The sequence below is a fragment of the Leucopleurus acutus genome, assembly GCF_964270905.1.
Source record: "Leucopleurus acutus genome assembly, chromosome: 8".
Taxonomy (NCBI): domain Eukaryota; kingdom Metazoa; phylum Chordata; class Mammalia; order Artiodactyla; family Delphinidae; genus Leucopleurus; species Leucopleurus acutus.
In genome coordinates this window covers 93,858,311-93,873,535 of record NC_139151.1, presented here as the reverse complement: position 1 = coordinate 93,873,535, position 15,225 = coordinate 93,858,311, and the positions used below count along the sequence as shown (strand labels likewise).

The 15,225-nt window shown below is 46.5% G+C and overlaps 1 protein-coding gene across 3 annotated transcripts in view; it reads right to left on the bottom strand.

The window, feature by feature from the left end:
* EXT2 (exostosin glycosyltransferase 2) overlaps positions 1 to 15,225 on the bottom strand; it is a 135,054-nt gene that overhangs the window by 100,553 nt on the left and 19,276 nt on the right. For all 3 annotated transcript variants that reach the window (XM_082844361.1, XM_082844360.1, XM_082844362.1), the window contains exons 5-7: positions 10,890 to 11,085; positions 8,936 to 9,075; positions 5,838 to 5,931 (exon numbers count right to left, since the gene is read on the bottom strand). In XM_082844361.1, the coding sequence (XP_082700487.1) occupies positions 5,838 to 5,931; positions 8,936 to 9,075; positions 10,890 to 11,085 (430 nt within the window). The remainder of the gene's footprint in view (positions 1 to 5,837; positions 5,932 to 8,935; positions 9,076 to 10,889; positions 11,086 to 15,225) is intronic.

Here is a 15,225-nt window from a genome sequence, read left to right as displayed (position 1 = left end):
GGGTTTACACCTTTAAGTGAATCACAAAACCTTTTTAAAAAATAAAAACAAATATTTTAGATAGAAAACTTTATAAAATATTTTACATGAAAGCCAATATTTTTAAAAAATATATATATGCTAAACAAAATTTAAACCCTCACTTAAAGACTGCAGGGCATCACCAAGAAGAGCCATTTCTGTATCTCCTCAGTTTGAAGATGCCCATCAGTAACATCTTCAAGGGGATGAAACAGAAACTATATTCACTGTTCAAAGTGATGGGAAGACTCATTTGGATGCCAGAAATCCAAAAGATGAAAAACAAACAAACACACGCATACTTCTTTGAACCGAGGAATTCCGCCATCTTACAATGACACGCCCATATCGTGAAGCGCACACGGCGGTCTGCATACATCCAAAGTGCTGAGAGTTCTATTTCTAAAATAGCTTTTCCGTCTTCTCTATTCATGCCTGACTGGCAGATGACCCATCTCACATACCCTCAGGTGTAGTCTTTCTCTCTTTCAAATTTGTCACTTTTAGACTACTATGGCTATGGAAAGCGAATAATCTAATGTGCTGAAATCGTAGCCTCCTGTCGGGGCTCTCCCCTGAATAAAATGCATGAGCTCTGGTGGACACACACGCACTTACTGTTCTGTGGTCTCTTCTGCTCTCTCCTCTGGCACAGCCACACCTAACTACAGTCCTGCTAGGTGAGGGTACCACAGTTTCTTCGATGGAAGTGTTCTTTTTCCTAATCAGCCCATTATACCTTCAAGTACTCCTCCATGGCACAAATATTTGGTAGGCTTAGTAGGAAAATATGAAGGCAGACTGAGATGGGTCAGTGTAATAGACTGAAAAGAAACGGATATTTTAACTTAGCCAAGCATTAAAGGAGAGATAGAGCAAAGAAGATGCTGAATGTTTCTGCCACCTCAAAGGCTCCTAGTCAATTGAGTACAAAGAAGAGTTCAAAGGCAAGGCAGGCTCCTGACTTCCACCTCCTAGTGTGGCTGAGGTTAGAGGTCACTGCTGGTGGAGCCACTGACCAATAAAAGAATGTTTGGAAACTCCGCTCAACAGATAAACTGGGGATCCGTTTACGCCTTCCCCCCTATCCACACAAACAGTTCTAACTCTACAGTCCAGTGTCTATTCAGCCCTCCAATATCCCAGATTGCTTTCTTTTCCATTGTGAGTCAAAGGGAGACTGGGGATGTGAATGTTCCATACGACTATAGAAAAATACTTCTTCCTGGTTTCCAGTGTGAGAGAGAGGGTTGACGGGACTCCCCATCTTTAAGGCTTACATCAAATGCTACCTCCCCAATAAAGCTGTCCCTAACAGCTTTAACCCGTACTTCCTCCCATGTCAGACCCCTGACATCCTTTGGGAAACGTGCACCATCTTCTCAGCTTTCTTCAGGCTTATTCCCACATATCCCCAAGATGGCTGTCAGGCCTCTGTGGGTGGGGATCACAGGCTGCTTATCATCTCCCATCATCTCCCCTTGGGCGAAAAACATAATTAGGGCTGCACTGAATTAATTAACTAGTTAATTTAGCTCATAGGACAATTAAAGGCTGACTGGTGAGTTGGCTTTATACGGCTGTAACTATTAACCTCTCATTGAAGGAACTGGTTTTTAACTTAACCACAAAAAACCCCATAAGCCACCCCAGCTCTTTCAATGCCATATATGCCAGTACTGCTGGCTGTTCGCCTTTAGGGGTAGATAACACAGATGCAGGTTGTACTTCAAAAATCTTAGCTTGACCCCAGCTCTTACTTCAGGGTCTAGCCCTGCATTTAACGTTATGGCTGCTTCACTAGCGCATCTAAGGTCAGGTGGAAAACTTAATTAGGTTTCCTTGTCAGGCAGAATATCCTTCTCTCTTGGTACATCCTAACTCCCGAGTCATGTCAAGGATTTTCACCATGTATTCATCGATCAGATTATAGCCCCTGAACTCTTAAGCTGCAAAAAGGTACTGCAATACCTTCGTCACCAAGATCCCACCCCGCATCTCTGGGGTCAATTCAGAAACTCTGGCTCTATTCCATCACAGGAGAGCAGAATCCTGTGCTAAGTGCAGGAAGGAGCGGGTCTCGAGAGAGCGGCTCTGAGGACAATGTCAACGTAGCTCACAGCACTTAGGACTTCTTGGAAACTAATACTCAAAAGGAAAATCAGTCACTTAAAAGTGGATGGAGCCCTCTGCTGGCTACAACTGTCCACGCAGGCCCTTGAGCCAGTTCTGAGTTGCTGAGCAAGAAAATCAGACCCTCTGTTCCTCGGTCTCAGCTCATTCTAACATGATCAACCAGGGGTTCCAAGGTATCAGCTACCGATGCAACAGGTTTTCCCCTAAAAGTTTATGCCTGTCTTACAAAAAGACTCAAATTTGACCTCCCTAAAGAGAATTCACGAAGGTGTAAAAACTTTCCAGAACCAAGTGTGTGCTATTTTTTCAGTTACTCCTGCCAAGGTCAGATTAAATCAATGGAGGGTATACAGAAGGCAAAATGACAACATATTCGGGAAAGGACAAAAGAGAGAGATGATTAACTATCAATAGAAAAGTGGTTCCCAATCACAGAAATTTTGCTCCATGGGGGGCATTTGGTAACGTCTAGAGACATTGCCAGTTGTCACAACTTGGGAGACAGCTGTACTGCTGGCATCTGGCAGCTGAACTTATTCATCCTTTATAACTATCTGGGAATTGCTTCAACCAGATAATCTCACCTTTAGTTGAGATCAGTCCAGTCTAGAAATGTGAGGTTGGGAGAAGAAAAAAGGTCGTTTTGGAGATGTAGAATATTCAGAGAAAGGGGAGCAGGACTAAACGGGGCATGGCAGCAGAGTGCCAGAAGGTCTGAAAACAGCACAGAGAAAAGGCGCATCAGCAAGCAGAGGGAGATTTAGAAACGGGAGGCAGGAAAGTACCAAGACTGCCTTTATCCTCCAAGTTGACATAATGTAGGTTATTCACCACCAGAGACAGTAACAGGCCCTCATGACAGGAGGTGGTCATGGGAAAGAGATGACCACTTTATTATTAATGTTGTCAAGGACAAGAGTTTCACAGCGTTTTTTAACAGCTGAATGGAACATGAGAGATGTTCTAGCCAACGCCTTGATTTCATAAATGAGGAAAGGAAAGTCCAAGGAGCTTTGGTAACTTGTCATGGTTGTATAATTAATCAGGGACAGACCCAGGGCTCAAACTCGAGTCTTTTGACTCCAAGTGTGTCTCTTTGAACCAAAATAACCTAAAAGTACACTGTTTTAAGTAACCTTTAGTCATTCCATCTCAACAGTTCTATGATTCCAAGCCTGTCACCGAAAAGGCCGGCCAGGCTCGTCTCAGACCTATGGTTCCCAAACCAAGCTCCCGGAAAACAAGGGCATTCTGTGAGCTGACAGTGGGAGCTCTGCTTGGGAACTAAGTGATTCTCTTTCCAACACGAAGGTGGCCGGGGGGAGAAAGTAACTGGACAGAACTTGCTCATTTTTACCTACCCAGTGTTTTCTTAGCCTTTTAGACTAAATCTAGAAAAAGATGATATCTGATTTAGCAGATGATTTTCTATTTAATTATGCTAACAAATCAAGATGCCATAAAAAGAAACACAAAGAGCATAAATACCAGCACCCTTCAAGGAGCATTTTCTTCTACATGAGTTGTAAGAATCACAGGTTTAGATCAAGAACATAGAGATCTCTAGACTGACTTTCTAATTCACTAAAACTCAGATGAGGTCAGGAGTTAAGTAACACACGGGGAAGCCCAGAAACTTAAAACGAACATGGGTGTGCTATGAAAAACCTTCAGGGAGGCTAAACTCAACCTGTGATTTGTTTTCAAATCAGAACACCAAAATGTTTTACAGATGAGGCTACTGAGGGCCAGAGAAGGCAGATCCTTGGCCAAGGGCACAGAGTTAGTAACTGGGCAAGCTGGCATTCAACACAGGCAGGCTGGGGTAAGAACCTACAGACTTCATTACTGTGTGATGTGTCATCTCTTTGGTTTAAGAAACTCGGTACCAAATTAAAGAGGGGGACTGACCACATTCACTAACTCCCTCCTAAAACCCTAAAATGACAATTAAGGGGAATTTTTAAAAATTAAGGCATAATCACTGCAAGATAAAGAGAACGGGGGAGGAGATAACAGCAACAAAATGTGGAAGCGGAAAAGCAGAAGGAAAGGTGGTAGCTGACGCTATAGGCCCAAGAGAGCGCATCCTAGATCAGCTGAGAAAAATCTGGGTTCCGCTGCAGAGACTCAGGGGAAAAGGCAGTGCTCAGGGCAGGAGGACAGATGGAAAATGTATTTAAGAAGCAGTTAGAAGCCCAGAATTCCTCCCCATTCCACACACAGCTGGGTGACTGCCCTGCCCTAGCCCACACAGAGGCTTGAGGCTCGTTCCTGGGACAAGGTTAGACACAGGGGTGCACGGGGCAGTTACATCCTCAACGCTGAGAGCCCTCCAAACCTCTTCTCCAGCTCAGCACCTACATAGATAATTTTGATAGAAATAAAAACTTGTTAAAATCCATTAAAAAAAAAAAAAAAAGAACTAGAGAAAACTATAATCTGAAAGGATACGTACACCCCAGTATTCACTGCGGCTCTGTTTACAATAGTCAAGACATGGAAGTAACCTAAATGTCCATCAACAGATGAACGGATGAAGAAGATGTGGTGCATATATACAATGGAATATTACTGAGCCATAAAAAAGAATGAAGTAATGCCATTTGCAGCAACATGGATGGACCCAGAGATTATCATACTAAGTGAAGTAAGTCAGACAGAGAAAGACAAATATCATATGATATCACTTATATGTAGAATCTTAAAAAAATGGTACAAATGAACTTATTTACAAAACAGAAACAGAGGGACTTCGCTGGCGGTCCAGTGGTTAAGACCCTGCGCTTCCAATGCAGGGGGCGTTCGGTCCCTGGTTAGGGAACTAAGATCCCACATGCTGCGCTGCGTGCCGCACAGCACGGCCAAAAAAATAAATAAATAGAGTGGATATATGTATGTGTATAACTGATTCACTGTACAGTAGAAACTAACACAACACTGTAAATCAACTATGCGCCAATAAAAATTTTTTTAAAAAAAGAAAGGAAAAAAAGAAATAGAGACAACATGCACAGTACCAATACTGGGATAGTCTTTTTTCAGTTTTTAACTTGTTTCACATTTAAGCCCAACTAAACTTCTTTTGGGAGAGAGAAACGGCAGAAGGACTAAACAGGACACGTGGTGGATGCGTTAGACAGTGGAGAGCAGCCCAGGGGAAGGGGCATCAGAAGGTAGACGAGAGACCTGGGAGGGGAAGAGGGAGGGTGTATGTGTTCTGGGGAGAGGAGGGCACCTCCTAATCACGAGGGCCGCTGAAGGGGGGATCCAGGCCAGCTGACACCAAGACACTCTCGGGGTCAAGGCTCCTCAGAAGCATCACCCTGAAACGTGCTGGCTTCCACAGCCACCTCAGTCACCAGAACCCTCACCTGCCGTGTAAACCACCTTCCAGAGAGGGGCAGCTCTGCCTCCTGAGCATACCGCTGGGTGTGACCCTAGCATCACAGCACGCTTACCTCAGGAGCATTTCTGAATCTCTGATAGTTATTATTCCAAACCTTACCTGATGCAACTCCCTAACACTGCTTTCCTCTTTTAAGTTTGGCTGGTCAATGTAGTGGAGGAAATAAATCCCACTCCCGCACTCAGCAGCCATCGCTCTGTACCCAAGCAGCCGGGGCTGCCCTTCCACGTCACCCACGCCCCCTCCCCAACAGGGCTGCCTGGCCCCTTACCTGTCTCTGCATTTCTTCAATCTGTCTTTGGGGGATGGTCTGCAGAATACTGTACACATCTGACATCTTTTCTTCTGGCACAGCCACAGATGCTCTAGGGACAAGAGCAAAACAACTGATGGACGCGCAGCCCTGTACACAAAGCACTGCTACGTACGTTTCTTATTTAATTCTCACAAGCAGAAGCAACAACACCCCAAACTACCCTCAGCCCCACAGTCCTGGCAGTGAGCAGTCCCTCTTCCTTGCCCCTTTCTCAGGGCTGACCAGCTCAAAGGAGCTCCCACCAGCTCCCTCTCTCAGCTCCCCAGCACCGCTCCATTCATCTCCCGTCCTCTGTCCACTCCCCAACTGTGCTTCAGCCACACAGGTACCCTCTCAGTCTCCTGAACATACCACACTCTGCCTAACCACAGGGGCTTTGCGTGTCCAATTCTGCCTGCCTGGTCCTCTTCTTCACTCCTCACTGCCCGCTCTGAATTAACAATGACTCTTCTCCTTCAGCTACATTCCCCAATCCATTCATTTACTCAGCATGTATTTATGGAGCCCCTACTATGTGCTAGGTCCTGGCAATACCACAGTGAACAAATCAGACATGGAAGGAAGGCCAGGGAGTGAGAGGACCAGGGGGATACCCGAGGGAGAGCGTTCCAGGAGGAACAATAAACAAAAGGCCCTGAGGAAGCAGGGTGTCGGGAACGTTCCAGCAACAGCAAGGAGGCCAGTGTGGCAGGAGCACAGTAAAGGAGGTGGAGAATACCAGGCAATGAAGAGAAACAGGGGAGGGAGGGTCACAGCAAAGCCTCTGGGGCCTCCCTGGCCATTTAAGGACTTACGCTTTCACTGAGATAGAAAACCACAGAAGGGGTCAGGAAAGCACGGCATGATCTGGTTAGGTTCCAACAGGATCATTCTGCCTGAAGAGTTAGAACAAACTACAGAAAGCAGGAGCGGAAGCAGGGAGAACAGCTGGGGCCCCTTGCACGGTCCAGGCAAGGAATGCTGAGAGAGGAAGTGATGAAAGTGATGAGGGAGCAGAGCCAGCAGGACGTGCCACCAGATTAGAGATGCTGGGTAAGGGAGAGAGGGCTCGATGACGACTTACCCTTCATGGATTCAGCAGAGTTGGTCATTACATTCGTCTAGGTTAATTTATTAAAACCTGAGACCCCCTCGGCCCACTAGCCTAGTCCATTAGGATGGAACCACGTCTGGTCCCAATCACCAGCATACCCGAGCACCTGGCATATTGCCTAGCACAACTGCGCTTAATAAATACTTGTTAAATAAGTAAATGATTTCTACCATACAGATGGGAAAACTGAGGCTCAAAAAGGTTAAATGATTGGCGAGATCACAAAGCTAGCCAGTAATAGAGCTGGTTATCTGAACCCCAGCCTGCTGTCTTCAAATCCAGAGCCCTTCCACCACTTATCCCTAATTACAACTACCCAAGCACATCTAGATCCTCGTAGGAATGAATATCTTCTCAGACTCAGCTCAGGGTCACTGCCTCTGAGAAGCCCTACCCGACCCCACAGCCAGCAAGGGTATGTGTCTCTTCCTCCCCCTCCAAGCATCCCATCCAGCCAGGGCTGCATCTCAGCTCTGCATCTGGTAATCACTGGCTTACTTGTCTATCTCCCACCACTGGACTAAGAGCTTCTCAGAGGCAAGACCTGACCTTGATCATCTTTGTATCCCCATATGCAACACAGTACCTGGCAAAGAGAGGGTGCTCAATACATGTTTCCACAGATGAATAAGTGACTGGAAGTGGCTCATCACTTCTCCAGGACACAGAGAATCACACACCCTCCTCCTCCAGGCTGAACTGGGCTCCCTCCCTGTTCTGGGTTTCCAAAGCACCCCCTGCATGCATCTGTTACAGCGTTTATCATACAATACTATAATTGTGGGTTTGTCTTCCCCACTGGATTCTCACCTCCTTAAGAGCAGAGCCTGTATTATTCACGGTAGGCTTTCCAGTAAACGTGAGATAAATGAATGTACACATGAATGAATGTTACTTAAATTGTTCAAATACCTGTGGAGACCAGGCTTGAACAGGGTATCAAAAAAGGTGGGAGGGGCTTCCCTGGTGGCGCAGTGGTTGAGAGTCCGCCTGCCGATGCAGGGGACACGGGTTCGTGCCCCGGTCCGGGAAGATCCCACATGCCGCGGAGCGGCTGGGCCCGTGAGCCGTGGCCGCTGAGCCTGCGCGTCCGGAGCCTGTGCTCCGCAACGGGAGAGGCCACAACAGTGAGAGGCCCGCATACCGCAAAAAAAAAAAAAAAAAAAAGGTGGGAGAGGAGAAAGCAATTAAGCATTTGAGGCAAAGACAAGCCTGAGAGGTATGTACAAAAGGAACTCGTTTTCAAAAACCTTTAACCTCCAAAGTCCTGGGGAAATGAAACAACAAGAGACGAGCAGACTACTCCATGAAGCACAGCACTGACAGTCACGTCCAGGCAGGACCCACGCGTGTCCAGCCATCCACTGGGAGTGTTTCTAAGCTTTCACCCGCGTGCAGGCGCTCTGCCTCCAGCCAGCACTTCACGCAAATTCAACAGACTCTAGAGCAGTGGTTCTCAACGGTGGCTACAAATCAGAATTGCCCATGGAGCTTCAAAAGTCCTGAGGACAAGGCCCAGGTATGTGTTTAAAAGTTCTTCAGGTGAGTACACTCTACAGTCACAGCTGAGAACCACTGCTCTAGGTCAAGGGTAAACGGCCAGATGGTAAATATTTTAGGTTTTGCAAGCCACGTAATCTCTGTCATTTTAAACTACAGTACTCAACTCTGCCACTGTCACTCAAAAACAGACGAAGATCATGTGTAAATGAATGGGTATGCTGTGATTCAACAAAACTTTATTTACAAACACTGGCAGCCTGCCATATTTGGCCCAAAGGCCTGTTGGCCAACCTCGGCTCCAGGCCAACGGACTAACTCTCCTTATGGAAAATATAGCAAAAACAGTCTGAAGGAGTAGTTCTCCAACCTAGCTATGCATTACAATTGCTGGGGGGACTTTTAAAATCTAATCCATGCAGGACTCCTGGTGTAAAGTTTATCAGAAGGTAACACCCACCTCTTCCAGTCAAGAACTTCAGAGAAAGGCAAAATGTAGGAGTCTGCAATGATAACTGGGATACAGCCGGCCCGCAACACGTCACTCAACACCGCCTGGCCCAGCCGAGCTCCTCGAAGGACCACACAAAAAGTAGCCTCCTGCAGGAATACAGGCAGAGGGAGGGATTACATACCAATTTCACTGATCCACTTACTCTGATCCCGGCAGACCATGAAGTTCTCTCAAGGGCTGAAGCCAAGCAACACCAAAAATGCTGAAAGGTAACAGGTCACACCAGTAAGACTGAAAAGCTTAAGTGGCTGCAATGTTCTGGTTTTCCACTCTTCAGTGTCAGTGCAATGCCTCCACTGCTGGCATTCTGAAAATGTTCAGAACCCACGTCTACGCCTTCCTCTGGACACTCAACAACGTGACTTTGCAAGGGCTGGATTCTTTCAGTCCTAGTGTGCTGTGTACACACACTGTGGCACAGTGGCTGCACAGCGCTCAGAACACTTACCTCCGCCTACCTTGTTATAGAATTATTTGATCTGGGCCTATCAGTCTCCCTAGAGGACCCCCTAAATAGAAAGTATCAAATCTCCTTTTATCTTTCTACTCCCTATGGCATCTAGAAGTGTGCTTTGCATATAGAAGACATTCACTTCATGAATGCAATGCCTTAGAAAACATAGTAAGATAGATATGTTCTATTGAGAAACAATCCATCGAACAAAAAGCAAAACCTCAAAAAATTTCTTCCTCGTTCACTGCCTCAAACTTGTACTCGATGTAGGACACGTTTGGGAAAGTGAGAGATGTACACCAGAAGAAACAGCTGCAATAAGTCAACCAAAATAAGAAAAGACCCCATCTCTAATACTCAGTTTCTCCCAGTTTTTGCCTCTTCAGGAGGAAAAAAAGTTAAAAAACAAAACACTGTTTAATCTTTAAAGCTAGAGAAAGGAAAGTTCAGAAAAAATATGAAGAAACTCAACATGCCAAATTCCTCCGGGGATAAACCAGAAAACAGCAAGAGTGGAAAAAGGGCATCAGTCATGGTGGAGGCGCAGGTGGACAGCTCAGCTGGCCCCAAAGAGTCGGTGTCCAGATGTGCACACACGTGCTGATAACCATTTTTCCTGTCTAGACAAAGGTTACTATAAATACTCCTGCTCACATCACCACTGTTATCAGTCAGACATTCCAGAGGAGATGCAGCACTTTTTGAAAGAAAGTATTTTAACAATCTCAGCATGGGCCAGTACTCTTTGGAGATTAAAAAAAAAAAAAAAAAAAAAAAATCACACCAGCTCCTTGATATTTCTCCTTGAACTAACCTGTCTGTATTTTAAATATTTAAGTGAACAAAACTCAATTTCTCCTTTCCTAGCCTCCAGGCCCTTGCAGTGTGAAATATCCTGCTTATAAAACATCCCCAAAAGGACTACTCTGCTTCTAGTTATGGAAGCCCTGCCACTTCCACAATACCAGTAGGACATGCTAAGGGTGGCAAAAACACCAAGAGACAAAAACGGTAACAAAAAATAAAAGCCTCCCACTCAGGAAAAGCTGACCATGGCCTTGCGGTTGGCACAGTCAGAGGATACAAGCTGCACCTTAGAGAAGGAGGTTTCTCTGGGCTGGATTATGAATACAGTGATAAAAGCAAAATACATATGCCTGCTTTGTCTATGTGGCTTTTCTGTAAATCTGTGGGATTTGTGCTTTTGCAGTAAGATGAAGATCTGAAAGGAGTAGGAACGCTCATAGGCCAAGCAGCTTTGCACAAACAGTACACAGATGCCAAAGCTCCTGGAGGTCCATGGCTGCAGTGAAGAGCAGTCTGTCTTCCTCTCCCCTTGGGCAGTTCTGCTAGCTGAATGTGGGAAACACCTGTCTGCTGGGGTCAGTTTCACCTTGCGGATGTGACCTGTGCCGAGCCCCGAGAGAGGAGCCGGGTGGCACTCACCTGCAGCACCTGTGGGTAATCGAAGACCTGGTGCTTGTGGCAACGCTTTCGGGCAGCGGGGATGCCCTCGGAGAGGTTGGTGCACTTGTCCAGGACTAACGCCGCTTCTCCGTGTCTGGCCTGGAGGGCGGCCAGCTCCTCTCTGTACTCGGGATGCAGAGCCATCTGGGACGACAGGAGGAAGTACCGCCGTGGCCTACGAAGGACAAAACGAGGGACTGGGACCTTGCAGCCACTGTGCGAGTCAAGGTGAGACCAACTTTGATATTAAACTTAATGGCAACAAGCATTTTCTCACCCTTCTTTATTCACATCCTTGACTTTTTGGGAAATTATACTCTGCGGCATTGCTGAATATCTAAAATATTATACAATCTAAGAAAGCAATCTGTGTCTCATTCACATGCTGAAGCGTCATGCCGTCATTAAAGATTTCATTTGGGAAAAGTTCTTAATGTTTTGAGGAAATGCTTATAATATGCCGAGCTAAGGGAACATGCTTTATGTGTGTGCGTATGTATATGTGTAAAGACAGAAACGGACTGACTGGTTGATTATTTGGAAGAACATCAAATGTTACCATTAGTTCTATATGAGCTCTCTGCTCTGAAAAGGAACTGAGAGCGGGCTGCATCCTTCAAACAGGAAAACAAGGGGTCTTAATGGACAGCAGTGGCTGTGAAAGCAGAATAGGTGAAAGACTGCTTCCGGCTGTTGGGTGGCACTCTATGCCACTCAACATCCCCATCCTCAAGGCCACAGGGACTCGGGAAGACCAGACTGGGCACTGAGAACAAGTGGAAAAAACCATCTTCACCAAGGGATAGAACCAGTCTTAACATCTGGATAGCAGGGATGCTTACAAGAAAATGGAGTGAAAGGAGGACTTCCAAGAAGCTAGCGCCATTTAAATCTCCACGAGAGACAAAACGTGAGCACAAAGTGAGTAAGCCAGGAGTTGGGGGAAGACTCTGGGGAGACCAGATGGTAAGTCATTCCCTCCCGCAGGCAGACAGGTTACAGAGCATAAACACGACATGGGCTGAGGGACCAGCAGGGATCACTGTAGAAGAAAGGAAGAATATAAAGCAGGTTCCAGAGGAAATGAAACCCCCATCAGACCTAGAAGCAGGACTCACTCAAATCTACCTCAAACTGGTACAGACCAGGGAAAATACTGAACGTACACCTCTCTAGGTACTGCCACCAGGGAAGATAACAGGAAGCGATGCATGAGGAACAACCCAAAGGCCACAGTCTGAACCCCACTCCCCACCCCACCGCTTTCCTTCTTGCTTTGGGAGAAAGAAAGGGTAATGGCTTTGTTTTTCCACGGTTTCTCAGGCTTATCTGGAGGGTCCAGCTGGAGAACACCGTATGCATCCACCCATGGCCAAAGAATAATAATTCTCTAACGGAGAAGGTGGCACCTTCCCAAGCATTACGCTTCATGCCCACAAGACCCAGAGCAGTGACTGAGAAGGTGAACACCCTCCCTGCCAGCAATTCAGCTCAACAGAGCAGCAGTCACCATAGCTGTGCATGGCTCTCAAATCCTCAGAGCCATTTCTTCTGGTCATTTCTTTCTACAGCTGAACTAAAAGCAAAGGGTATTGCCCACATCACAGGGAGGAAAGAAAGGGACAAGCAGATTCCCTAGAACTTCACTGCCCAACAGCAGTTAGCCACGTGAGACCATTTAAATCTATTAAAATTTAAAATCCAGTTCCGCAGTCACATTAGCCACATTTCAACTGCTCAACAGCCATATGTGGCCAGTGGGCACCTGACAGCACGAATACAGATCATCTCCTCGCTGAAAGTTCTATTTGAGAAAACTGCCCTGGACGGTAGTGCAGACCCAGAGCCCGGGGTAGAGGCAAGCAGAGGTAAGAGAGACGTGGAACAGCAGCCCGTCAGGGAGATAGTGCGGATCAGCTGTAGCGACTGGTTTCTCTCATCCTGGGCAACTTCCCCCTAAGTCACGTTTTATTGAACAATACACTGTATATTTACAGCCCAAAGTATTCCTTCTAGCCACTGAAACAGACTCTTGAATTCTACTCCCAGCCCTGAGCCTCAATTATTTTTCTTTTGTAAAAGCAATTTTAATTTTCAGAGGGATGACTTATGATGGGAAGATCACATACGGGGAGCACTCTCAGATCATCCCAAAGTGAAGACCGCCTCCATTCAAAGTATTTCTGTAATCAAACTTCTCTGTTTAAACAGGAGGAAGATTTACAGTCAAACTCTCAAGACAAGCATGGAAACCACCTTAACAATTAAAGCCATTTGAATATGAAATGAACTGTCTTGTGAGGTGCTGAGTCCTTTTTATGACAAATCAGAAAACTTTTCATTAAGAAGTAATAGCAAAAGGTATACATTAAGCTAGAGCTGAACGGCCTCTAAAGGTCTTTCCAATTCCCAAGACACTGGTTCTACGGTGGATGTCCTGGAGCCCTGGGACTCGCTGGAGATTTCCGGAGATTTTCTATTTAAGTAACATAAAACTGGTGTTCCGGGCTGCTAAGAACAAGAATAGACATGCTGGTATCCAAGGGGGTGTCCATGCAGGAGGAGGTAAAGTGCTGGAGTCCTGGAGGGAAGAGGGTGCTTCTGCACAGCGGGGTGGCCCGCCCACAGGGAATGCTGAAGTCTTAGTGGAGGGAGAGCTTCTACTTGGGGGAAGAGCAGGGAGGTGGCCTGGCACAGAGTACGAGATCCCTAAAAGAGTGACAGGGGAAGGGGTAGAGGTAGTTATGGCCCCCCAGCATGGGATGCTGAGACCAGGTGAGGTTAGGAGGGCATCCGGGCAGCCCAGGAGACTGTTAGAGGCCCGGCAGGCTGAAAGCATGGGGAAGGGTGATGGCAAGAGTAGCATCACTCCAGTGCGGGGGTGGGGGGAGGGTTGGGGGCAAGGGAGGGGCGGCGGTCAGACTCAAGAAGGGTGAGGAGGGTATCTGTCCTGGGGTGATGGGGAGAGCAGGCGCGCTACATGAGGGTCAGAGTCTGAGTGGGCGTGGAGAGGGTATCTGTGCAGGGAGGGGGCAGCGGCAACAACGCAACGGAATTCTGGTCCCATACAAGAGGGCTGATCAGATAAGACACTGAGGATAAGGGGAGCCAGATTTCTCACTGTCAGAGAAGGGAATCACAAATATGTAGAGAGGGAATTCCCTGGCGGTCCAGTGGTTAGGACTCCACGCTTTCACTGCCGACGGACCAGGTTCGATACCTGGTTGGGGAACTAGGATCCCGCAAGAGGCACAGTGAAAAAAAAAAAAAAAAAATATATATATATATATATATATACATATGGAAAGAGAGAAAAACCAGAATGCCCCTGCAGTGTTGGATGGAATTGAAGATACCGATATGAACGCATGGTTTTCAATACACATAGACACAGAGAGAGAGAGCGAGAGAGAGAGGGAGAGAGAGAGAGAAAGAAAGAGAGAGAGAGAGATCCATCTATATAGACAGAGAAATAAATACAGATGCTAACATGTGGTGCTCAAAGAAACTCTTGAGTAAAGAAAGGCTCTGGGTTGGATTTCACTGTTAAGAACACAGTTCTGTTTTTAGACACTCAGCCACCAGGCTCCTTGGGTCCCCACCTACCACTACCATTTTCTACATAAATGTGCAGATGTGAACAAGAGTCTAAAAATGTTCCCCCTGCCTGCATGCTGGCTCTCCCTGACCCGGCAGATGGCTGGTCGATGGAGTAGGCCCATTTTAGTTTTAAGCAAACAAAATCTTAAGGTGGATTTGTTTTTCTTTCAAGGACTAAAATTACCAGCTATGACTTTCATGTTTCCTCCCAGCAGTGCTGATATCGAAGTTTAAGTAAAATCATGCTGAGAACTCGAAGTCTCCCTCAATAGTAACAGTTGTAAACTCCCAATTTAGTTCCTTTTAGAGAGAAAATGACAAGAATTCCAGCTGAGGCCAACACAGCTGTGAGAAGAAGCTATCAGTAGCAGCAGTCCTCAGCTTCCCATTGAAAAATATTGAGAGAGATTTAAAATAAAAACAAGGCTCTTACTACTCTATGCAGCCCTCAAGAGGTGTGGGAATTCCCTTAAAAAGCAACTCTCACAAAGAGCAACAGATCCCAAATGTTGCCACGAGGTCACCCACACTGCCTCCTCCCAAGTCCCTGGAAAGTGTGATGAGTCTGGAGCCTGTCTTTGCTTTGCTTTGCTTTGCTTTTTTCCCCCTTTTTTTCAGAGGGAGAGGAGTGTTGTTTGTAAAAGAAACACAACTGCAGGGCCAGACTGCAAAACCGGTGGGGAAATGGAGAGGGCGGGTCTAAGTCGGGCTGTAG